We start from the raw sequence: 26,802 nt of genomic DNA on the forward strand, positions 1-26,802 counted from the left end.
AAAAAGCTTGTGTTTGAGTGTACAGAAATGTACTATTCACCCTCCCTGTTAAATTTTATCTAATCATGTCCTGAACACACCTCCTCTCCTGCTTTCACTTCTCATACTGACAGAGGGAGCGATTCGTTTGTGATTGAATCCCCCGAACGACTCTTTCACTAACGTTAGCCGACAATAATACAAGTTTCTGGCAGCACAGCATCTCGACTCGTCATATTTCTTTTGCATTGTTTGCTGATTTTATTCAACAAAACTAGCATTAAGCCGAGTGTTTAGTGCGAGTTGGAGCTGCTTTGCCGTATGGTGAATGCAGTAAGTGACGGTTATACTCAATAACGTTACCTGATTGGCACAAAAGTTCAGAACATAGAAAAACAGAAAAAAACATAAAATTACCTATGAAATGTTCTGCCTTTGTGCTTTGTTTTCTTTGTTTGCTCGTTACTACACTCGTAGACAGCGCTAAAGTCCCGCATCTTCACGTAATAACACTGTCTTGACTAGTGCGGTTGAATGACATTTGTGCTGGGAGCACTGTACCAATGTGGCGGCGCTATTGACGCATGCTCAGGGTCCCTATGCGATATCTAGTGTATATATCCATGTTCTTGTGCCAGCAGTCGTCGTCAGAGCTGTGGGCGCGGCTAACACCTTCAGAAGACTTCCGACATCAGTACTTTCGGTTTGGGATATAGGTAAACAGGTGATTTTAAGGACTAAATTGTGATTCAGTGCGTTTTTAGAATCCTGCAATGTGTGACTAATAGGAGCCCTAAAGAAAGACTATATACAGTACAACGGATCAAATCAGCTGGTAGTGAACCGTCAAAACGCCAGACATACAGTAATGTTAGCTCAGTTTCCTCTCAGCTTGCAGCCGCATTGAGAGCTATCGCTGGTCGAAAAGGCGATATTTAGCACATAACTAATCTGAAGGTAGTATTTTTATTATTATTTTTTTTCACTCGGATCAACTCACGGTTTCATCATCGTCAGCATATAAGACGCAACTTTCGTGTTTTCACGAACAAAACTGTCTTATGAACGACAAATGAAGTGAAAAAAAAACAAGAATGGGTCAGTCGACAAGCGGACAACCGCATGTTTCTTCTATCTATGAGAGATCAGAGTTTCGGTCCAGATCAGACGCAGTGAGTTGTCTTTGGTTTCAGCTGTAGTAAGCTTTAACATTATCAAGATGCCAGTCAATACTAATATTAACGTAACGTACTTTAAAGTATCTTATGATGGATAGTTCATGCCATTTTGAAATTATAAATTGGATGACCAATTAGACTAGTTTTATTTTCCTACACATTCAGAACTGAAAATTAATCTTTCTCTTTTTTCAGTTCTCAGGTGTGATGCCAGATGTTCCTCTAGCTGTGGTTGAGGAGATCTTGCTGTACCTGCCCGCTCATCAGGTGGTGCGAGTGTGTCGTCTGGTGTGTCCTGAGTGGAAAGAGCTGGTGGACAGTGTTGCACACTGGAGAGAGCGCTGTCGGAGAGAGGGGATTCAGCCCTGTGATGCTTCCAGGCCGCCAGAAGACTGGTGTCAGTTTTACTTTATAACTAAAAAACGACGGAACCTGATCAAGAATCCCAAAGCTGAAGGTGAGTGAAGGGATTGAAAAGGCTAAGACTAAGGCCCAATCCCAATTCTATTTTTTTACCCCTTCCCCTTAGCCCTTACTACTGAGGGTTAAGGGAAAGGGCTTTAAAATTTACCCCTAAGAAGTGGGTCAGCACTACAGTACCTGCACACGTCATCAGATGTCATCGCCATCTCTTGCTTCATATGAGATCAGATGATTGCGAATAATGTAGTGATTCCAGTTATCTTTTATTATTTTATTATTTTTTAGTTATTTTTTTGGTGTTTATCTTCAGGAGATCACTGAAGGCAGATATTATGTTATCATAATGATCTAATGTGGCAATAAGATCATATCTGTAATGTGCATTTACACAGTGGCCTTATTCATCATGTAAACACACCAAAAACAACATTAACATTATGGCAGACACTGTAAAAGCCGATAAACTGTAAATAAACTGTATAGCAGACACTGTAAAAGATGATTTGACAGATCCTGGATCTATTCATCTTGATAACTGATCTCTGGCTAATTTGATTCTTCAAACGAGTTCGGGAATCATATTAAAATGTCTGGATAAACTAATCTGAAATCGCTACGGTGTTGTGAAGGACAGATCTATCGATCCTCGAGATCATGAACAGCAATGCAACAATTGGCTGACAGCACCGCAGCGTAAAAAAACGTTTTTTTGTGTTATACTGTAGTGGGCGTATTCAAGTTTCTTAATAAATGGCTGTTTAAATTAATTTTGCATCAAAAAAGAATTTTGATATGCAAAGCATCAAATCACCATCATAATAGCTGTCAAGGCAAGTGCATGACTGCACAAATATTATCATACACAAATTATACTAAAGCTGGAACCTTAAAATAATATGCAGTTGTATCTGGAAAGTCCATATTAATAAATGTACTCAGTGAACCCCTTGAGGAAAACCACCCCATTTTATAATTTTATTTCAGAGTGCAGATTGCACAAGTCTTATTTATAATTTTTTAAAACTATTTTACTCTTTTCTCAAGTGTATATAACTACTACTGTAAGAAAATATCAGGATTCAGTGCATATATTCAGTATTACCTTTGCTTTAAACGACTTGATCTAATCCTGTTTATATGAAATACGCCTGCTCCAGAGCAGGTTTGAGCTACCAGAACTCTCAGATGAGTTTTGAAGGATGAAATGATCCTGGATTGTTTCAAATTGTCAATAACCAAAAACAGCTAATTGAGTAATCCATGTACAAAGAACGGACCCCAGTAATTGTGCAGTCCTTGCAATGTCTCTGTTATGTTCATTTTTTATATGTGTATGTCATACATTCTGTCAAGTAGACACAGTTCGCAAATCTTAATGACTTTGCAAAATTGTAAAAAGTCTCTCACTAAAACATAATTGTGCGATGTGATGCACTTGTTGCAAAACAGAAAACACAAGCGACTTAATTGCCATCATTTACACAGAAAAGCTTAGTATTGTTCATAAAACATAATTTTGTTTTGTTCTACAAACTACATATGGCATTTTTCCCAATTAAAAATAGAAATTCTATTAAGTGCAATTTCTGCAAAAAATGTAGCTTTTTAATTGTTTGTAGACCTTGTCTACCATCAGAGATAATGGACCCCATAGTCTGAGGGGGGGAAATGTACTACTTGATTTTTAAATTGTGGTTCAATATTCACAGACATTAGTCAACATCAAGATTTGATTAGGGCTGCATCACTAATGCCACTCATTCCTGTCCTGTAATGTTCTTTCTGGTGGTCTGAATAGATGAGTTCAATGATTGGATGATTGTACAGAATGGTGGTGATCTGTGGACGATTGAAGATAATGGTGTCGAAATTCCAAAGCACACAGTGTCTAAATACTTTGTCACCTCTCACTGGTAAGTCTGATATTAAACGGTTCTTCATTTGAACGATCAAACTTAAAATAAATGCAATAAAATACTTTTTTTTTATTAAGTTGAACTAGAAAATGCCTTCTTTGTGATCTATAATTGATGTCCTCAGGTTATGTTTAAAGCAACAGCTGATTGATTTGCAGAAAGAAGGCTACAGTGCTGCTTTCATGGATCATCTGCAACCTCATATCAAAATCTCAGACTGGTGAGCGCACAGTATCAATGGTTTATTATATCAGTTATAAAAGCAAAGCAGAATTTGAGGCTCGTCCTGATTTTGCCAAGTGCTAGTTGTCCTGAGACCAACATATTTTATGATGACCCAGGGACAACATCTCTATCAGCCAATCAAATGTTATTACGTCATCATTATGAGCCTCCTGCAGAGTCCGCCAAAAAACGCAAATTCAAATAAGAAAACACACCCACCCACACAGGCAACTGCCATTTTCACCAGTGAAGAGGACAAGTGAAGAGGTGAGATCACCGGTTTTCTTCTGTAAGTTTACAGAAGCAGTAATGATTGTAAAATTCATATGTGTTTATGGATTTGTCCCTTTTTTCCAGCGAAGTGAACGAGCAACGTTTAACTTTTGTTTGCATTAAGTTAGCCTAATTAGCCGTCCCTACCTAACGTTAGATTAGCGTGCTGCTCTACCGTTACTGTGACTTACTTTCTGGTATTAATTAAAACAAGCTAACAGTATTTTTTTGAATATTTAAATCTAGCAAACGTTATTAAACGCGACTAAACTTGCCCTCTTGCTAACTTAGCGCCATTTTTTTCTAATAATTCGGTTTTTAACATGTATTATGTCAATTTCATTTAAAGACACGCCAGAAATGTGGACCAAAACAGCACTAGTTTAAACACAAGACAGTAGGTTATTTGAGGTGTTAACTTAACTACTGTGAATCGCTGCAAAATTCAACTAACGTTAGTGATTTCATTATTTATTCTGTTAAATATGTTGGCATCATCACAGGTTTATTAATATCATTTATATTTTAACCTCAGGTCATCATCACTGATTTATTAATATGTTAACCTCAGGTCATCATCACTAATTTATTAATATATTTAATATGTTAAACTCAGGTCATCGTCACTGATTTATTAATATTATTAATATGTTAACCTCAGGTCATCATCAATGATTTATTAAAATTATGAGTATGTTAACCTCAGGTCATAATCACTGATTTATTAATATTATTAATATGTTAAACTCAGGTCATCATCACTGATTTGTTAATATGTTAACCTCAGGTCATCATCACTAATTTATTAATATATTTAATATGTTAACCTCAGGTCATCATCACTGATTTATTAATATTATTAATATGTTAACCACAGGTCATCATGACTGATTTATTAAAATTATGAATATGTTAACCTCAGGTCATCATCACTGATTTATTAATATTATTAATATGTTAACCTCAGGTCATCATCACTGATTTATTAATAATATGTTAACCTCAGGTCATCATCACTGATTTATTAATATTATTAATACGTCATCATCACTGATTTATTAATATGTTAACCTCAGGTCATCATCACTGATTTATTAATATTATTAATATGTTATCCTCAGGTCATCATCGCTGATTTATTAATATTATTAATGTGTTAACCTCAGGTCATCATCACTGATTTATTAATATGTTAACCTCAAGTTATTATCACTGATTTATTATTAATAATAATATGTTAACCTCAGGTCATCATCACTGATTTATTAATATTATTAATACATTAACCACAGGTCATAATCACTGATTTATTAATGATAACATGTTAACCACAGGTCATTATCACTGATTTATTAATATTATTAATATGTTAACCACAGGTCATCATCACTGATTTATTAATATTGTTAATATCTTAACCTCAGGTCATCATCGCTGATTTATAAATATTGTTAATATCTTAACCTCAGGTCATCATCACTGATTTATTAATATTATTTAATCAACCTCAGGTCATCATCGCTGATTTATTAATATTGTTAATATCTTAACATCAGGTCATTATCACTGATTTATTAATATGTTAACCTCAGGTTATCATCACTGATTTATTAATAATAATAATATGTTAACCTCAGGTCATCATCACTGATTTATTAATATTATAAATACGTTAACCACAGGTCATGATAATTGATTTATTAATATTATTAATATGTTAACCTCAGGTCATCATAGCTGATTTATTAATATTATTAATACTTTAACCTCAGGTCATCATCACTGATTTATTAATATTTGTTAACCTCAGGTCATCATCACTGATTTATTAATATTATTAATACGTCATCATCACTGATTTATTAATATGTTAACCTCAGGTCATCATCACTGATTTATTAATATTAATAATATCTTAACCTCAGGTCATCATCACTGATTTATTAATAGGTTAACCTCAGGTTATCATCACTGATTTATTAATAATAATAATATGTTAACCTCAGGTCATCATCACAGATTTATTAATATTATTAATATGTTAACCTCAGGTCATCCTCACTGATTTATTAATATTATTAATATGTTAACCTCAGGTCATCCTCACTGATTTAATAATATTATTATTATGTTAGCCTCAGGTCATCTCTGATTTATTAATATTATAAACATGTTAACCTCAGGTCATCATCACTGATTTATAATTATTATTAACACGTCATCATCACTGATTTATTAATATGTTAACCTCAGGTCATCATCACTGATTTATTAATATTAATAATATCTTAACCTCAGGTCATAATCACTGATTTATTAATATGTTAACCTCAGGTTATCATCACTGATTTATTTATAATAATAATATGTTAACCTCAGGTCATATTCACTGATTTATTAATATTATTAATACGTTAATCACAGGTCATAATCACTGATTTACTAATGTTAACATGTTAACCACAGGTCATCATCACTGTTTTATTAATATTATTATTATGTTAACCTCAGGTCATCATCCCTGATTTATTAATAATATTAACATGTTAACCTCAGGTCATCATCACTGATTTATTAATATTATTATTAATACGTCATCATCACTGATTTATTAATATGTTAACCTCAGGTCATCATCACTGATTTATTAATATTATTAATACGTCATCATCACTGATTTATTGATATTATTAATATGTTAACCTCAGGTCATCATCACTGATTTATTAATATTATTAATATGTTAACCTCAGGTCATCATCACTGATTTATTAATACGTCATCATCACTGATTTATTAATATGTTAACCTCAGGTCATCACTGATTTATTAATATTATTAATATGTTAACCTCAGGTCATCATCACTGATTTATTAATATTAATAATATCTTAACCTCAGGTCATCATCACTGATTTATTAATATTAATAATATCTTAACCTCAGGTCATCATCACTGATTTATTAATATGTTAACCTCAGGTTATCATCACTGATTTATTTATAATAATAATATGTTAACCTCAGGTCATATTCACTGATTTATTAATATTATTAATACGTTAATCACAGGTCATAATCACTGATTTACTAATGTTAACTTGTTAACCACAGGTCATCATCACTGTTTTATTAATATTATTATTATGTTAACCTCAGGTCATCATCCCTGATTTATTAATAATATTAACATGTTAACCTCAGGTCATCATCACTGATTTATTAATATTATTATTAATACGTCATCATCACTGATTTATTAATATGTTAACCTCAGGTCATCATCACTGATTTATTAATATTATTAATACGTCATCATCACTGATTTATTAATATGTTAACCTCAGGTCATCATCACTGATTTATTAATATTATTAATATGTTAACCTCAGGTCATCATCACTGATTTATTAATATTATTAATACATCATCATCACTGATTTATTAATATTAATATGTTAACCTCAGGTCATCATCACTGATTTATTAATATTATTAATACGTCATCATCACTGATTTATTAATATGTTAACCTCAGGTCATCATCACTGATTTATTAATATTATTAATACATCATCATTACAGATTTATTAATATCTTAACCTCAGGTAATCATCACTAATTTATTAATATTAATAATATCTTAACCTCATGTCATCATCACTGATTTATTAATATGTTAACCTCAGGTTATCATCACTGATTTTTTAATAATAATAATATGTTAACCTCAGGTCATCATCACTGATTTGTAATATTATTAGTACGTTAACTTCAGGTCATCATCTCGGATTTATTAAAATCATCTTTTAAAAATCATATATATACACACACACACACACACACACATATGTGTGTGTGTGTGTGTGTGTGTGTGTTTTTACATAAAAACAAGCAATAAATATTTTGTTCAGACTTCCTTAACTCTTTAATACCTAATAAACTCTTTAAGTCTGTTTAAAGCTGAAATTTTAAACACATGTTAAGGATTGAGCTTCTAGATTGTAGTTTTGTGTAAAACCATTTCAGATTTACTAGGCCCAGCAGCACAAACTCTCTTATGGCATGGAAAAGTAGCAGTTTTTGGAGATGTTATAGTGTTTTATTAAACGTGATGTGTTTTATTGTAATATTAACATAGTACAAACTTTTCAGCCTGTTGTCTTGTCCCTTTATCAAGAAGTCAATTTATCAACTAGAAAATGAAAATCTAGCATCTTTTGTAATTTTGTATAACAGGCAACTCGTGATTGCAAGTAACATTATTGTTTGTTTGTTTTTCAGGAGGAGCATTGAACAAGATAAATGTGCAAAACCTGGGCCCTGAATCATGCTTTGATTTGGCAACTCATTTCTTGGAACCTCTCGCAGTTGATGTTTTCTTCTTCCTTTCTAGAGGACTGCCTGAAATAAGCTTAGTACACAACTAAGGTGGTAAACAAAAACAAAACTCAGATTACGTTTTTACAATTAGAATTTTATTTCATTTTAGACAGTTGTTCTATTGTAAATGTTATGTTCTAAACTGATATCAGATATACTGTACAAAATAAAATTTAAAAAAAACTTGTTTTCTTTGCGTTTTCTTCTTGGTTTAATAGCAAAACCGACATCTAGGGTCAGTTCTTCGTACGTGGATTACTCAGTTAGCTGGATTTGGATAATGACGATTTGACACGATTCAGGATCGTTTCGTTCTTCAAAACTGATCCGAGAGTTGTTGTCATAGCAACAGTTCTGGTAGCTCAAACCTGGTCGGGAGCAGGTTCAATTAATATAAACAGGATTAGATCGGGTCAGTTCAAGCAAAGATAATACAGAAAGAATGTACCAGATTCTGACATTTTCTTACAGTAGTGGTTATATACACTTGGGAAAATAGTAAATATTTTTAACTATATATATATATATATATATATATATATATATATATATATATACACACACACACATATACATACACACACACAACAATTCTGTCTGGATTTTGAATTGGCTGATAGCCGTGATATATTTAAGTAATTTAAGCATCCGTACTACCTTTTTACCCTTTGTGTATAACTCCGCCCACATACAGCAGACACTACAGTTTGACATATTATTGCTGTTACACAACAAAATATACTTTTGAGGCTTTTTTAGTTGAGAATGTAGTTGTTTTGATTGCAACTATGCAGTTTATTTGCAAGAATAGTGCTTATTTTAAAATATTTACAATTTCTGAGAGACAGCTCGTCGTCGACAGTTGACGTTTTCTATCCACAAGATGGCGACAGAACTGCATAATAAGTCCTTACGGCTGCTTCACACCTGCAAATCTTTATTTTACAAATTTTATAGATCAAACAGTCCTGTATGCTTCTCAAACTCTATGAGGAGTACGTCAGAAGACAATCGCCAGTGATATTTGGTTTTTGATTGACAGGATGTTGTAAGCCTATAGTTATATCTATACAGTAGTTATAATGATATTTATACATAATCCACTTCAGTAATGTCCAGCGGCAGAGTAACTGCATGTTAATTTATGCTCGTGCAAAGGATGAGACGGATAAAAGTGATCAATGCATGCCCTTCTTTTACTTATTTTCGTGTTGTCAGGTTCACAGTGCAAACAGCTCCCAGGTGAAATAACTTGAGCGAACAAAGCAAAGCCGAATAAAGCTTTCTTCCTCTGCTTAAGCAGCACAGCACACAGTGAGTTCACATCATCCAGCATGGGTGTCGAACTACACTACCCACAATACGCTTTGCTATGGACTACAATTCCCGTAAATCACTTCCCCTCTCCAACAAAACTGATACTAAAACTGTTTTACTATTGGTTTTGTAGTTCGAGCCGAAATAAAGGTTTGTTGCAGTTTTTATTAGTTTAAGTTCATTTGATTGACTATATGTAAATCAGTTTATATTATTGACATTTATTGGGTAAAATTGTTACTTTTTACTGTTATTCAATGTATTTAGGTCATTATCAATGCACTGTCACTTTAATTGAGCGTGAGCAGCGCTATCGCTGCACTGCTGCTTCAGCGATGCTCACGGCTCACTGACACGCTGCTGCGTGCGGTAAGAAAGTTCTAATCTGTTAACATGGATGCCAAAAAAACACGCGCTGCTGACGCTTGCGGTGTGAAACAGGCGTTACGTTTAAAAGATATAATAGTCTGATTTCTAACTATAGCAGATCAAATATTACACTGGTGAGCACACCTGCCAACACTTGCGTTTTTCATGGGGGTTTATCGCGTATTTCAGACCAGTCACCCTGTTTGTGTCAGAGTCTCTGTTTATAGCATCTTCCAAAGTTAGACCACAGATGACCAATTGTCTCCCAGTTGTTCCTGAAGTACTTGCAGACATATTTGAAGTTCCTAAACTGGCAGTGAAACATCTCAGCCTTTTCCTTAAATTCTTGTGCCTGTAAAAATTGACAAGGAAAATCATGTTTCATGATGTTAGCATAAGAACTGCTGTAGATTTTTAGCTCATTAAATAATCCTTCACACAGACATATACCCCAGTGTGTATGGTAAATCTACTGAGAATCTTTATTGTTCTTATACTGTCTAAATCACTGTAGGTCTATGACTGGATAAAACAACATAACATAATACTATTTGCAGTAACTAAAACAGACCCACCAAACAATCCATGTTTATAACAAAAAAGAAAAGTTGCAAAGTTATCATAAATTATAAAATCATAGTTTCACATTTAATCAAATTATTATAAATTTAATCAATTCCTTTTGGACTATGTAAGATCCATGATCTGAAATGTTATTCAGAACAGAATTAAAATATATCTTTATTTAAAACAAAAACATTTAGCTCATGCTGTAAAATGTACTTTAAACTGACCTAAAAAGGTATTAATTAAGGTTGTTAATATAAATGGAATGCTTACAAATGTGTGTAAAATATGTAAAGTTAATCTATGAAACTCTGCACACCTAGCCTAGTTTATTTCTGAACACAGTTGATAAGCAGCATAAATTCATTTTTGAAGGAGAGTAATTGTGTGTGAGTGAGAAGAGGCCAGATGCAAGTGTTATCTGAAAATTTCTCTTAAAATTAGAATTTTTTCTACAGCTCCTGTGTGTAGGTTCTGTAATTGAACTTTAATGGTAAGGTGTGTTTTTACATTGCCTTTAAAGTTAAATAACAGCATAAACAATAAAGGCTGGAAAATATGCTAATTTTCAGCGTACGACAGTAGAATGTAGTTTGGGTAACTTTATTGACGTTGCTAGCAATCGTTCTTCTCAATATCATTCTTTTTGGTAAAAATAAAATGAGGGGATAAGGATGTACATATTCATATTTACTTTAACATGTTCAATACAGCCAACAGTAAAATTTTACTAATGCACATTTATCCAAATCTTAATATGTATATGAGGAAAATCTATTCATGAGACCATTTGAATCGAATATTAGCAAAACTATCATATTTACACAAACATGTGTAAGCCATAAAAAGGTGTTTGTACAACAAAGTACAGGGGGTATAAAACGGATTATAATCAAATGACCCTTGAATATTTACAAAAATAGAGCGCTTGCGGACATATTTTTCAATGTTTAAATCAGCCCCGGAAATAATCTGCATGTGTTACTCTTGACCGCACACTGAGAGAAATCGAAAGTAACCCTGTCACTTAAAATGTAACTTTAAATGTCCAGTAGGTGGGGAGTCAAAACCAGAAGTATGTGATAGCACAACAATGATAGCGATTCAAAAATATATGTTTTGATGGGCTGAATATCATTATATTTTTGATGTCAGTTGTGGGCCGGATGGAGGAGGCAGGGCCGCAAATGGTTTGAGGGTCGGCAGTTTGAGACCTGACTTAGAGGCTTTTGCATCTGAACTCTTCATACTGTATGTGGGTTACCATTTTATATTAGCTGTCATTAACATAATTTTTTCACATATTAATAATGCATGTTACAAGCTTGTTACCAAAGTAGAATGACACATTAGAACATACAATTGTACTATAAGGGTGCTTTCACACCTGTGAATTGATTTAGTTGTTCCGAAAAAGAGATTAAAAATGTTAACATTGTTGCTCTTTGCTCTTGGAGCGGTTCACTTTCAGACTGCAAAATTTCTAATCGGACCAAAAGAGCTAATACAAGTCAAGTGCGAGTAAACTCTCCTCACATTGGTCAGAGTGCCGAGATTTTTTTTGCAGCGTTCCGCTCAGCTGTCAGGGGGAGGTGGTGGTTAGGTGGTGATTGACGAGGCGCGCACGCGCGACGTGTCTGAGGAGAGATGCGGTGGGGAGGGGTGAGAAGGGTGCGCGACGATGCATATTTGAGGACCGGGAGGGTGATGCGAGATTACGGGGAGGTCATATCGTTTTCGGGCATCCGGAGACTTGCGAAACTTCCCACCCTACTCATAATTCTCTCTTCATATAGCCGTATGCCTATCACATATCCATAAAACACTGTAATAACCGTGCTCGGATCGGATCGCTTTCTCACTGCAAACGAACCACTCCAGGGTTCGTTTCAATCGAGCCGAGACTACCTCACTCAGGCGGTCTCGGAGCGATTACTTTGGCGTGGAATAGAGCGCAATTGCCTTGTTCACATATGCCAAACGAACCGCGCTAACTGGGCAAACAAGACAGGTTCTGAAACAAAAGTATAGGTGTGAAAGCACCCTAAAACAAATAGCAACACACCTTTGAACAGCATTTCATCTCTGACATAAACTGTATGATGTGCGCTCTTGAATCTGTCTTTTCAGGTCCATTCACACCAGATTCAGATATTGACAGCCAACGAGTTACTGCCTGTGTGTAATAAATGGTGGAAAAACGTAACACAACATATTTAATATTGTCAGAACTTCCATGACGCATTCGACATTATTAGGATCAAGTATTATAAGCTTCAAGTTAAGGGGTACTCAAATCAAAGTAAAAACAATATATGTTATTGCTATAGCTCAGCAAAAGTTTGAACTTTTTTTTTTGCTTAAGTGCATCGATGACTGACATAAACACACATTAATACCCAGATAATGTCAAGTAATATTACAGTATGTTGTGTGACATGTTGCAATGTGAAATAAGCTTAAGCTCAATCCACTGATTCATTAGCAACTGAAGATAAAAAAAAAAATGTGAATGGTAATACTGTTAGAGATTTACATAAAAAATATATTAATATGACAGTTGATAAAAATAGAATATGAATCTATAAAATGAGGAAAAACAAAAGCAGTATCATAACTTAGTACTTACTTGCGTTACATGGTACCAACAAAGGAGAATGTCTGACTCGTTGAACACCTTACGGATGGCATTGACTTCAGCCTGGTCTTTATCAACCATAAAACACCTAAAAAATAAATACTATAAACTTTAAGATAGAGAAAACAAATACAAAATATTACAAATGTTTGCTCTCCAAAGAATGCATTTTGTTGTTTACTGTTATTTACCTTCTCTAGAAAAAACTATTTTTGCAATGCATGAAATCAACATCTAGCAAATACCAATTTTGACCCGAATTTGCTAATATAAAGTAAAAATTCACAATATTAACATTGATGACCTGAGGTTAACGTATTATTAATAAATCAGTGATGATGACCTGAGGTTAGCATATTAATAATATTAATAAATCAGTGATGATGATCAGTATATTAATAAATCAATGATGATGACCTGAGTTTATTGTATTAATGATATTAATAAATCAGCGATGATAACCTGAGGTTAACGTATTATTAAAATGAATAAATCAGTGATGATGACCTGAGGTTAACGTATTAACAATATTAATAAATCAGTGATGATGACCTGAGGTTAACATATTAATAATATTAATAAATCGACGAGCTGAGGTTAACGTATTAATAATATTAATAAATCAGAGATTAAGACCTGTGGTTAACGTAGTAATAATATTAATAAATCAGTGATAGTGACCTGAGGTTAACATATGAATAATATTAATAAATCCGTGATGATGACCTGAGGTTAACAAATTAAAATGAATAAATCAGTGATGATGACCTGAGGTTAACACATTAATAATATTAATAAATCAGTGATGATGACCTGAGGTTAACATGTTAATTATATTAATAAATCAGTGATGACCTGAGGTTAACATGTTAATTATATTAATAAATCAGTGATGACCTGAGGTTAACATGTTAATAATATGAATAAATCAGTGATGACCTGAGGTCAACATGTTAATAATATTAATAAATCAGTGATGATGACCTGTGGTTAACATATTAATAATATTAATAAATCAGTGATGATGACCTGAGGTTAACATATTAATAATATTAATAAATCAATGATGACCTAAGGTTAACCAGGGCTCTACAGTAAGGACTTCCCGATGGCCCGGGGCCAGTGTGAGAGATGCTCGGGACAGTAGACAGAATTGTTACTGGCCCGATCGGGGCAGTGCTGCCTTGTCACTAAATTTTAATAGACGGCAACATGACCGCGACATTAAATTATGAGGCTAAAGGAAATGTCTGTTTCTAACTTTGTGGAAACATTTAAATGGGTACAGCATGACGAAAAAAATGTGATGTTTTGCTTAGTTTGCCGTCACTTTTAAGTCAGCCACCTTTTGTTTTGCAATAAAATACGTGCACGTTTTCCATACTGCTATATTTTACTGCTAAATATTTTTCAAATATTTAAATTCTACAACTACTGACATTAATTTCATTCATTCATTTTCTTTTCGGTTTTGTCCCTTTATTAATCTGGGGTCGCCACAGTGGAATGAACCGCCTGACATTATTTCGTGAAACATTATTTAATATATGTGGCTAACTTTTTTATTTCTTTTATTGGGCCAGTGAAAATTTTGGCAGGGCAAGTAAAAATCTGAACCACTGGTCCAATCGGGCCAGTAGAAAAAATCCTTAGCGTTGAACCCTGTTAACATATTAATATTAATTAATCAATCAGTGATGATGACCTGAGGTTAATGTATTAATAATATTAATAAGTCAGTGATGATGACCTGGTGTTAACATATTAATAATATTAATAAATCGACGACCTGAGGTTAACGTATTAATAAATCAGTGATGATGACCTGAGGTTAACATATTAATAATATTAATAAATCCTTGATGATGACCTGAGGTTAACAAATTATAATTAATAAATCAGTGATGATGACCTGAGGTTAACACATTAATAATATTAATAAATCAGTGGTGATGACCTGAGGTTAACATATTAATAATATGAATAAATCAGTGATGACCTCAGGTTAACATGTTAACTATATTAATAAATCAGTGATGATCTGAGGTCAACATATTAATAATATAAATAAATCAATGCTGATGACCTGTGGTTAACATAATAATAATATTAATAAATCAGCGATGATGACCTGAGGTTAACATAATAATAATATGAATAAATCAATGATGACCTGAGGTTAACATATTAATATTTATTAATCAGTCAGTGATGATGACCTGAGGTTAATGTATTAATAATATTAATAAATCAGTGATGATGACCTGAGGTTAAATAATAATAATATTAATAAATCAGTGATGATGACCTGAGATTAACGCATTAATAATATAAATAAATCAGTGATGATGACCTTTGGTTAATGTATTAATAATATTAATAAATCAGTGATGATGACCTGAGGTTAACATATTATTAATATTAATAAATCAGTGATGATGACCTGAGATTAACGCATTATTAATATAAATAAATCAGTGATGATGACTTGTGGTTAACGTATTAATAATATTAATAAATCAGTGATGATGACCTGAGGTTAACATATTAATAATATTAATAAATCAGTGATGATGACCTGAGGTTAACATATTAATAATATTAATAAATCAATGATGACCTGAGGTTAACATATTAATATTAATTAATCAATCAGTGATGATGACCTGAGGTTAATGTATTAATAATATTAATAAGTCAGTGATGATGACCTGGGGTTAACATATTAATAATATTAATAAATCGACGACCTGAGGTTAACGTATAAATAAATCAGTGATGATGACCTGAGGTTAACATATTAATAATATTAATAAATCAGTGATGATGACCTGAGATTAACACATTAATAATATAAATAAATCAGTGATGATGACCTGTGGTTAATGTATTAATAATATTAATAAATCAGTGATGATGACCTGAGGTTAACATATTATTAATATTAATAAATCAGTGATGATGACCTGAGATTAACGCATTATTATTATAAATAAATCAGTGATGATGACCTGTGGTTAACGTATTAATAATATTAATAAATCAGTGATGATGACCTGAGGTTAACATATTAATAATATTAATAAATCAGTGATGATGACCTGAGGTTAACATATTAATAAATCAATGATGACCTGAGGTTAACATATTAATATTAATTAATCAATCAGTGATGATGACCTGAGGTTAATGTATTAATAATATTAATAAGTCAGTGATGATGACCTGGGGTTAACATATTAATAATATTAATAAATCAGTGATGATGACCTGAGGTTAACGTATTAATAATATTAATAAATCAGTGATGATGACCTGAGGTTAACATATTAATAAATCAGTGATGATGACCTGAGGTTAACATATTAATGATATTAATAAATCAGCGATGATAACCTGGGGTTAACAAATTACTAATAATAATACATCAGTGATGATGACCTGAAGTTAACATATTAATAATATAAACAAATCAGTGATGATGACCTAAGGTTAACATCTTAATATTAATAAATCAATGATGACCTGAGGTTAACATATTAATAATATAAATAAATAAGTGATGATGACCTGAGGTTAACATTTTAATATTAATTATTCAATCAGTGATGATGACCTGTAACGTATTAGTAATATTAATAAATCAGTGATGATGATGTATTAATAATATTAATAAATCAGTGATGATGACCTGTGGTTAAAGTATTAATAATAATAATAATAAATCAGTGATGATGACCTGAGGTTAACGTATTATTAATATTAATAAATCAGTGATGATGACATGAGATTAACGCATTAATATTAATAAATCAGTGATGATGACCTGTGGTTAACGTACTAATAATATTAATAAATCAGTGATGATGACCTGAGGTTAACATATTAATAATATTAATAAATCAGTGATTATGACCTGAGGTTAACATATTAATAATATTAACAAATCAGTGATGATGACCTGAAGTTAACATATTATTATTAATAAATCAGTGATGATGACCTGAGGTTAACGTATTATTAATATTAATAAATCAGTGATGATGACATGAGATTAACGCATTAATAATATTAATAAATCAGTGATGATGACCTGAGGTTAACATATTAATAAATCAGTGATTATGACCTGAGGTTAACATATTAATAATATTAATAAATCAGTGATGATGACCTGAAGTTAACATATTATTATTAATAAATCGGTGATGATGACCTGAGGTTAACGTATTATTAATATTAATAAATCAGTGAGGATGACATGAGATTAACGCATTAATAATATTAATAAATCAGTGATGATGACCTGAGATTAACGTATTAATAATATTAATAAATCAGTGATGATGGCCTGAGATTAACACATATATATATATATATATATATATATATATATATATATATATATAAATAAGCGATCATGACCTGAGGTCAACATAATTAACAGAATAATTAAATTATATCACTAACGTTAGTTGAATTTTGCAGCGATTCACAGTAGATAAGTTAACACCTCAAATAACGTTACTGTACTAACGTTACTGTCTTGTGTTTAAACTAGTGCTGTTTTGGTCCACATTTCTGGCGTGTCTTTAAATGAAATTGACATAATACATGCTAAAAACCGAATTATTAGAAAAAAATGGCGCTAAGTTAGCAAGAGGGCAAGTTTAGTCGCGTTTAATAACGTTTGCTAGATTTAAATATTCAAAAAAATACTGTTAGCTTGTTTTAATTAATACCAGAAAGTAAGTCACAGTAACGGTAGAGCAGCACGCTAATCTAACGTTAGGTAGGGACGGCTAATTAGGCTAACTTAATGCAAACAAAAGTTAAACGTTGCTCGTTCACTTCGCTGGAAAAAAGGGACAAATCCATAAACACATATGAATTTTACAATCAATACTGCTTCTGTAAACTTACAGAAGAAAACCGGTGATCTCACCTCTTCACTTGTCCTCTTCACCTGTCCTCTTCACTGGTGAAAATGGCAGTTGCCTGTGTGGGTGGGTGTGTTTTCTTATTTGAATTTGCGTTTTTTGGCGGACTCTGCAGGAGGCTCATAATGATGATGCAATAACATTTGATTGGCTGATAGAGATGTTGTCCCTGGGTGATCATAAAATATGTTGGTCTCAGGACAACTAGCACTTGGCAAAATCAGGACGAGCAGAATTTGAGAGTGTCTTGTCTGCTGCAGGTATGGCCCACGCATTGATTGTGGGTGTGAGTATCAGATCTGTGTGGAGTTGCTTGATCAGAAGAAGAAACCCATCAGTACCTTTGAACCCGAACCAGTTATCTTTCCACAGTGGAGTGACTGGCAGTGGTGTGAAGTGAGCAGACGGATAGAAAAAATCATTAAGAGGCCAGTTTGATGAACTGCATCATTGTGACTATATATTTTTTTCTATTTCAGATGATTCATGTCTTCAAGGATTATGGACCTGGTGTTCGGTTTATCCGTTTCACTCACGGAGGGAAGGATACTCAGTTCTGGGCAGGTCATTATGGAATAAGAGTAACTAACAGTAGTGTGGAGATCTGCCCAGCTGCAGAGAGAGAGTCATTGTCTGTTTGAGTATTTCCTCTGTTATAAGAAACACTATGAAATAATGGACCTGCTTAAATTATTATTTTTATTATTATTATTTAATATTATTGACCATTACACTGTTATAAAGTAATCTAAGCATGCAATGTAAACAATCATTTTAAAAAAGTCTTAATCTGTTATACATCTGGCAGCATTGCACTATGCTTCAGTTTACGCCCTCTCTGTGCCTCCGCAAAAACATTTAAACAGACATGGGAAGATGTGAGATAGTGGCCAGGTGAAGCAGAAAAGGAAAGAGCAGGTAACAAGAAAGCATCTATATCTCTGTTTACTCTAATGTATAACGTTAATCGTATGTTCTTATGAAAAATAAAAAGAGTTGTTAAAAGAGCCGTAATGTGCACACTTTATTCCCATTATTACAACCTGTGTGTGTGTGTGTGTTTATGTGTGTGTGAGTGTGTGTGTGTGTTTGTGTGTTTCACCTTTTATTCATTCATTCCTTCATCAATTGTGTATTCCTGTTAAAAATAAAGGTGTTAAAGAAAGGGAATTTCTGGAACAGAGCAGCTCTGTAACATTTACTCGAGTTAATTAAAATGTTCCTACATAGTGGCCACATATTGTCATTTTGTTTCATGTTTTTGACAAAAATATGGCAGACAGACCCCAAGTTTTGCTCAAGCACTGGTTATGTAGCTTCTTAGTTTCTTTTTGTAAATAACACAATGTTTTGCTTAATAAGATTTCTGAATCTGATAAATCTGATTGCTGCTATATACGGTATATATACAATCACCGGCCACTTTATTAGGTACACCTGTTTAACTGCTCATTAATGCAAATTTCTATTCAGCCAATCACACGGCAGCAACTCAATGCACTTAGGCATGTAGACATGGTCAAGACGATCTATTGCAGTTTAAACCGAGCATCAGAATGGGGAAGAACGGTGATTTAAGTGACTTTGAATGTGGTTTATATTTACATATGAAAACTGCTGTAATTTCTACAGTGTTCACCTGATTTGGATGTAAATAGCCTCAAATTAAAGCCGACAGTCTGTAGTTAAAGCATATCTTGTTCGTTCAATTTAAAATCCATTGTGTTGGTGTATAGAGCCAAAAATATTAGAATTGTGTCGATATTAGAATTGTGTCTAACTCTGTTTAAAAATATCATTCTTATCTCTTATTGATTTATTTGTTCATCTTTGAGGCTGATCTTTCAGGCTCCTCATCAATAGGGTGCAAAATCTCCAATGCTGCCCACCACCGTCCTGCGAATGTAGGTAGGCGGTGGACCAGGCCGAGGTTGCCGGAGAGGAGGGTTCTGGAGATTAACAATGTCGTCCTGCTGAAGAACAGACATAATCATGAAAATCTCTTTCTGTCAGTTTCAGATACAACACGTCTAACCCTTGTGTGCTGTTGAGGAAGTTTTCATCCACTCTGGGGGGATTTTGAGTCTTAATTTGACCACAACTTTCTTTTGGGGAACAATTCTGGAAAAGCACATTCAGTGTAGACGAATACGTAATTTTAAGACTGACAAACCTGTTCTCTCATTCTTCTGAGAGGGCGAGCAGCCTGAAGACCACGCAGAACCCCACGGACTCTTCCATTTATTGCTAAATCTCTCTGCTGAGGTCTGTCAGGTTCATTCTGTTGCTGCTCCTCAGGTTGTGGTTCAGGGATTCGATTTTGTCCCCTACTGGCTACAACCTCCACATCCTGCTTGTTCTGATGAGGCATCTGATTTACAAATGCTTCATCCTGCTGGAGACATAGACAAAATCATGTAACTCAACAGATTTACAGACAACCTGAAGATCTGTTTACTCAAATGGCTGGAATCTACCAAAACTTTATACGTGAGTGTATTTATGCATGCACACTATGATTTGTTGTTTTACTTCATATTACTTCATATAAAAGCCAGACACTTTTTTTTGCATAGGCCTTTCTAATGGGATAATAGTGCAAACTAATAATTAACTGTAAAAATGACAAATATTTCCTTTTCTCAACCAGGAAAACCACAAACAATTAAGAATACATGATTATTGGGCGTCAAGGCTTTACAATCAAAAAGTGTCATTTAAATGGAAGTCAATGGGGCAAAAACAGCCACTAACATAATGAAAGGGTAGTAACAATACACAAGGGTAAAGAGAACATTTGAGCATATTTATAAGCAACAGCATTGAGTTAAAAAGTAAGATATGACCATTTTAATCTTAATCTAAAAATAATGCAGATATAACATATTTTTTTACATCACTTACTTTTAAAAAAAATAGTAGAAACTTACTTTAAAAGGGTAGACAAATTCTTAATTCTGCATGGGTAAAACAGAAAGCAGAAACTAACCTGTTCTCTCATTCTTCTGAGAGGACGAGCAGATTGAAGACCACGCAGAACCCCTCGAACTCTTCCATTTATTACTAAATCTCTCTGCTGAGGTCTCTCAGGTTCATTCTGTTGCTGCTCCTCAGGCTGTGGTTCAGGGATCTGATTTTGTCCCCTACTGGCTACAACCTCCACATGCTGCTGGTTCTGAAGAGGCATCTGATTCACAAATGCTTTATCCTGCAGACAAAGACAAAATCACATTACTCATCAGATTTACAGACAATCTGAAGATCTGTCAACTCAAACTTCTATATGTGGAATCTATGATTTAACACTGAATCTACCAAAACTCTGTAAGTATTAATGCACGCACACTATGAGTTGATTTACTCAATAGAACTCCACATAAAAATCAGACACTTTTTTTTCTTTCTGCTGACTAATGATCAACAGTAAAACTATTTCCGGTAACACTTTACAATAAGGTTCATTAGTTAATGCATTAACTAACATGAACTAATCATGAACAACACATGTACAGCATTTATTAATCATAATTGAACATTTACTAATGCATTATTAACATCCAAGTCCATGCTTGTTAACATTAGTTAATGCACCATGAGTTAACATGATCTAACAATGAACTACTGTATTTAAATGAACTAATGTTAACTAACATGAACAAATACAGTGGTAAATGCATTGTTCATTGTTTGTTCATGTTAGTAAATGCATTAATTAACATTAAATAATGAACCTTATTGTAAAGTGTGACCCTATTTCCTCCTAACTGAGAAAGCCCCCAAACAATCAAGAATGCATGATTATATGATTTCAAGCCAAGTGTCGTTATAATGACGTCAATGGAGCAAAATACAGCCTCTAACATAATTAAAGAGTAGTAACTATACACAAGGGTTAAAGAGAACATTTGAGCATATTTACAAGCATTAGTGTTGGGTAAAAAATCATATATGACCATTTTAATCTTAATCTAAAAACAATGCAAATACAACAGATATTTTACATCACTTACTTTAAAACGTAACTAAGTAACACATTTATTTTTCCAGCACTGATGAGCAGATGGATGCTTGATTTTTGGGGAACAATCCTGGAAAAGCACATTCAGTGTAGACTCGTTTTTAATTCTAAGACTGAGTAAAGACTGACTAACCTGTTCTCTCATTCTTCTGAGAGGGCGAGCAGACTGAAGACCACGCAGAACCCCACGGACTCTTCCATTTATTGCTAAATCTCTCTGCTGAGGTCTCTCAGGTTCATTCTGTTGCTGCTCCTCAGGCTGTGGTTCAGGGATCTGATTTGGTCCCCTACTGGTTACAACCTCCACATGCTGCTGGTTCTGATGAGGCATCTGATTCACAAATGCTTCATCCTGCTGGAGACAAAGACAAAATCATGTTACTCATCAGATTTACAGACAATCTGAAGATCTGTCTACTCAAACTTACATTTGTGGAATCTTTGATTTAACACTGAATCTATTAAAATTCTATTAGTAAGCGAGTGTATTTACACACACACACACACACACACACACACGCACACACGCAAGCACTATTGGTTGTTAAACTCAAAAGAACTCCATGTAAAAGCCAGATGCTTTTTTGCACAGGCCTTTCTAAAGGTTTAATAGTGCAAACTAATGATCAACAGTAAAAATGACAAATGTTTCCTCTTCTCAACCAGGAAAACCACCGACAATCAAGAATACATGATTATTTGGTGTCAAGGCTTTACAATCAAAAAGTGTCATTATAATGGAGGTCAATGGGGCAAAATCAGCCACTAACATCATGAAAGGGTAGTAACAATACACAAGAGTTAAAGAGAGCATTTGAGCATATTTATAGGCAACAGAATTGGGTGTTGGGGCGCAAGGGGGACAAAGTAACGCAGGGTTAAAAGTAACAGAGTTTTAAGGTATTTGCTCAGGGTTGACCATGGCATGCCTCCAAGGTTTTCACCACAGTGTCGCAGACATCTTTCTGCCAACTATTGAAAAAGTTTGGCAAAATTTGGATTTGCAGCATAAAAGTATTTTTATTATAGTCAAATTTTTTTATTTAAAAAAAATCTGTGAAAGTGCATGTAAATCTTTAATTTGTTGTGATCATTGTTTTCTAGGCTCAAAGATTAAACCATTTTGAAAGATGTAAAAAACACAGTGACTGCTAGCCAGTTTTGAAGAAAACACGACACAGCGGGGTTCGTTGTAACAGTGTGATACAATTCAGGCACACACTGTTGGACACCAACTAATCTGACAATTTTTATTTTTATTTTGAGTGTAATGTTGAGAACTTCATTCATTAATTTTCTTGTCGGCTTAGTCCCTTTATTAATCCGGGATCGCCACAGCGGAATGAACCGCCAAATTAGCCAGCAAGTTTTTACGCAGCAGATGCCCTTCCAGCCGCAACCCATCTCTGGGAAACCTCCACACACACATTCACACACATACTCATACACTACGGACAATTTAGCCTACCCAATTCACCTTTATCGCATGTCTTTGGTGGGGGAATCCGGAGGAAACCCATGCGAATGCAGGGAGAACATGCAATGTTGAGAACTTTTTTAAATAAAATTATTTTAATAGAATTTTTATTTTTTTATTCATTTATTTATTTATTTTTTGATAGACTAAAATAATTTTCTTGCTAATACTACAAATAGATGCACTGTATATTAATGGATAATATTACAAATTCTATGAATTCTATGAATAAATGAACATACTGTACTATGTAGAATAAAAATATTTACAAATACTGAGAAAATATAGCTACTTTTAAAAGTAAACAAAATTTAAATTAATTGTGTTTAATATGGCTTTTTAAGCATGTGTTACCCCCCTGTCTGTTACAACTTGCCCCGCAGGTGGGGTAAATAGTAACACTTTTACACCTGGCACTTTTGGCAATACTGTACAGAAACCATCTGTCCGGCGATCACTTTCAGTGCTCATTTGTAGGAGAGGCTTGTGTTTTGTTGGTAAAAAACAAAAGGTTCGTCTAACCCCAATACTTCATTTATTATTTGACCAAAACCAAAAAGTGTAACTTTGTCCCCTGCTCTCCCCTTTGTGTGTAAGAATGCAGAGGTGGGTAGTAACGAATTACATTCACTTGATTAAAATTATTGGGTAACGTGTACTTTTTGAGTACATTTAAATAGGCTATATGTACTTTTACTCCTACTCAAGTAAATAATTAGAGAAAAATCTTTACTCTTACTTCGCTACATTTCATGCTGTTCCTCCGTTACTGTCAAATGCTATTATTAAATATGATCAACAAGTTTTGTTTACAAATATCACGAGGTGCAACATCGGAGAGGTTGTGTCGCGAGAGGTTGCTATAGTGACGCGTCTCTTGCTTTCGGTTAGAGAGCGCGCGCCCATGTTTAAATGATGGCTGAAGTCAAAAAAGACGTGCGAGTTTATACTGCGGTCACGCCATGGCCATCTGCGAGAAGGACGGTCATGCTGTCTGTGTATGTACTGTCACTGTGATTTTATTGCAAATTACGGATGCGAGCATTTTATTTACGCACAAAATATTTATGACAGGGATTTTAATCCAAATTACGGATGCGTGAATTTTATTTATGCATGAAATATTTATGACAGTGATTTTATTCCTATACGGATGCTTCCCCCACCAAAGACGTGCGGTACAGGTGAATTGGGTAGGCTAAATTGTCCGTAGTGTATGAGTAGTATGTGTGTGAATGTGTGTGTGGAGGTTTCCCAGAGATGGGTTGCGGCTGGAAGGGCATTTGCTGCGTAAAAACTTGCTGGATAATTTGCCGGTTCATTCCGCTGTGGCGATCCCGGATATTTATGACAGGGATTTTAATCCAAATTACGGATGCGTGAATTTTATTTACGCATGAAATATTTATGACAGTGATTTTATTCCTATACGGATGCTTGAATTTTATTTACGCACGAAATATTTATGACAGTGATTTTATTCCTATACGGATGCTTGAATTTTATTTACGCACGAAATATTTATGACAGTGATTTTATTCCATATTTTTGAGACGTTTATGATTACACGTACAATATGACAATTCCGTGCGACTGGCAGCAGTCGTGTACGAAAGTCATGTCGTGGGTGTCAGGGCAGTAAACCAGGACTTGAACGGAGATGGGTCTGGGTGCAGACCTGGTGCAGTGCAGTCTGGGCTGCATCCAATGCTTTTTAATGGGCTCACCTAACCCCACCCCTAACCCTACCCGTCACAGTGACGTCACTAGCTCAATTTGAGTGCATTGTGTCTGACATTGCATTGCTGAGTGATGCAGTCTCAGCTTGCATCATAAAGGCTGCATCCAGATACTATTGCTTGAATGCAGCAGTAGGCCACTAACTTTATCCCTTCTAAACTTTACCTCATGGGGCCAGCCTCCGCCTGGATTTTACTGAACGCCTGTTTGTGGGAGACCAACCTAGGGCGGCTTACGAAAACCTTTCATATGAATTAAGTAACAATACAAATGACAGAAAAATGCTTCAAGATGATGTCAATGCCACGTTTCATGGGGTTTTCTGTAAAATAAAAGAGAAAAAGGAAGACGGTAAGAATAAATCACTGGTACTATCATATTTTGTCTGATTTTATTAAATTTCTGTAGATTGAGCATGTCTTTGGCTGCTTTCATTTGATAAAAAATTTCTTGCAGAATTTGGGAGAAAAAAAATAAGAAAGTTTGTCAAAATATAGAAGACATTGATTATTTCATGCTTTCGCTGTCATTATTAAAATTCCTTGGCCACGTTTCTCTTCGATAAATCTTGCAGACATTTGCCCATCCATAAATGTGATTTCTGCCCGAGTCTGATATTATACATTAATGTTGATGTTGGATATATGATAAAGATGACATCTCCCATGATTCTGAACTTAGTCATGGCATCGCCAAACTATGGCTTTGTTTGTTTTGAATGCGTGCCTTCTAGCATTGAAAAAAGACCTATTGTAGTGTTAAAGGAAGTTCACCCTTTTGTCATTCCAAAAATTCCCCAAAAACATGAAAACACGCTGTGATGCACTGTCAAAGGGCAAGAAGAACCAACCCCAAACACAGAATTAAGCTTTTGCTCAAGTAAGTTGCATACAAAGTTATTGCAAATGTGAAAAGAGAGACATGCAGAATTCACTTTGATTGCATCAATGTGCAAGTTAAAAAAAATCACATGAGGGGCTTCACAGTAGTGCAGTGGATAGCACGATCTCCTCACAGCAAGAAGATCGCTGGTTCAAACCTCGGCTGGGTCAGTTGGCATTTCTGTGTGAAGTTTGCATGTTCTCCCCATGTTTGCATGGGTTTCCTCCAGGTGCTCTGGTTTTCCCCACAGTCCATAGACAAATAGGTGAATTGAATAAGCTAAATTTGCTGTATGCCTGTGAAAGGAAGTGTACGGGTGTTTCCCAGTGATGGGTTGGTGCTGGAAGAGCATCTGCTGTGTAAAACATATGCTGGATAAGTTGGCAGTTCATTCCACTGTGGCGACCCCAGATTAATAAAGGGTCTAGGCCAGGTGTGGGCAAACTTGATCCTGGAGTGTCCTGCATAGTTTAGCTC

General features: G+C 34.2%; 2 protein-coding genes across 19 annotated transcripts; one reads left to right on the top strand and one right to left on the bottom strand.

The window, feature by feature from the left end:
* Positions 1–625: 625 nt before the first annotated feature.
* fbxo6.3 (F-box protein 6, tandem duplicate 3) lies at positions 626–19,215 on the top strand. Of its 11 annotated transcripts, none has more exons than XR_012398392.1 (6): positions 626–1,151; positions 1,353–1,614; positions 3,379–3,493; positions 3,655–3,716; positions 18,469–18,604; positions 18,688–19,215. XR_012398392.1 is itself a non-coding variant. In XM_017353596.3 (6 exons), the coding sequence occupies exons 2-6, from the start codon at positions 1,365–1,367 to the stop codon at positions 18,847–18,849; spliced, it is 759 nt and encodes a 252-aa protein (XP_017209085.1). In that variant the 5' UTR covers positions 626–703; positions 1,353–1,364; the 3' UTR covers positions 18,850–19,215.
* LOC137489161 (uncharacterized) lies at positions 18,886–24,603 on the bottom strand. 8 transcript variants are annotated; one of them, XM_068216974.2, is made up of 5 exons: positions 24,443–24,603; positions 22,360–22,581; positions 21,198–21,416; positions 20,382–20,603; positions 18,886–20,181 (listed from the first exon to the last, which is right to left on the bottom strand). In XM_068216974.2, the coding sequence occupies exons 1-5, from the start codon at positions 24,455–24,457 to the stop codon at positions 20,065–20,067; spliced, it is 795 nt and encodes a 264-aa protein (XP_068073075.1). In that variant the 5' UTR covers positions 24,458–24,603; the 3' UTR covers positions 18,886–20,064. The 8 variants fall into 8 exon arrangements, with proteins under 8 accessions (XP_068073075.1, XP_068073076.1, XP_073794872.1 ...); XM_068216975.2 differs by having other exon boundaries at positions 22,360–22,578; positions 24,443–24,588; XM_073938771.1 differs by having other exon boundaries at positions 20,382–20,600; positions 24,443–24,588.
* Between the last annotated feature and the right edge of the window lie 2,199 nt (positions 24,604–26,802).

The sequence above is a fragment of the Danio rerio genome, chromosome 23 (assembly GCF_049306965.1).
Source record: "Danio rerio strain Tuebingen ecotype United States chromosome 23, GRCz12tu, whole genome shotgun sequence".
NCBI lineage: Eukaryota > Metazoa > Chordata > Actinopteri > Cypriniformes > Danionidae > Danio > Danio rerio.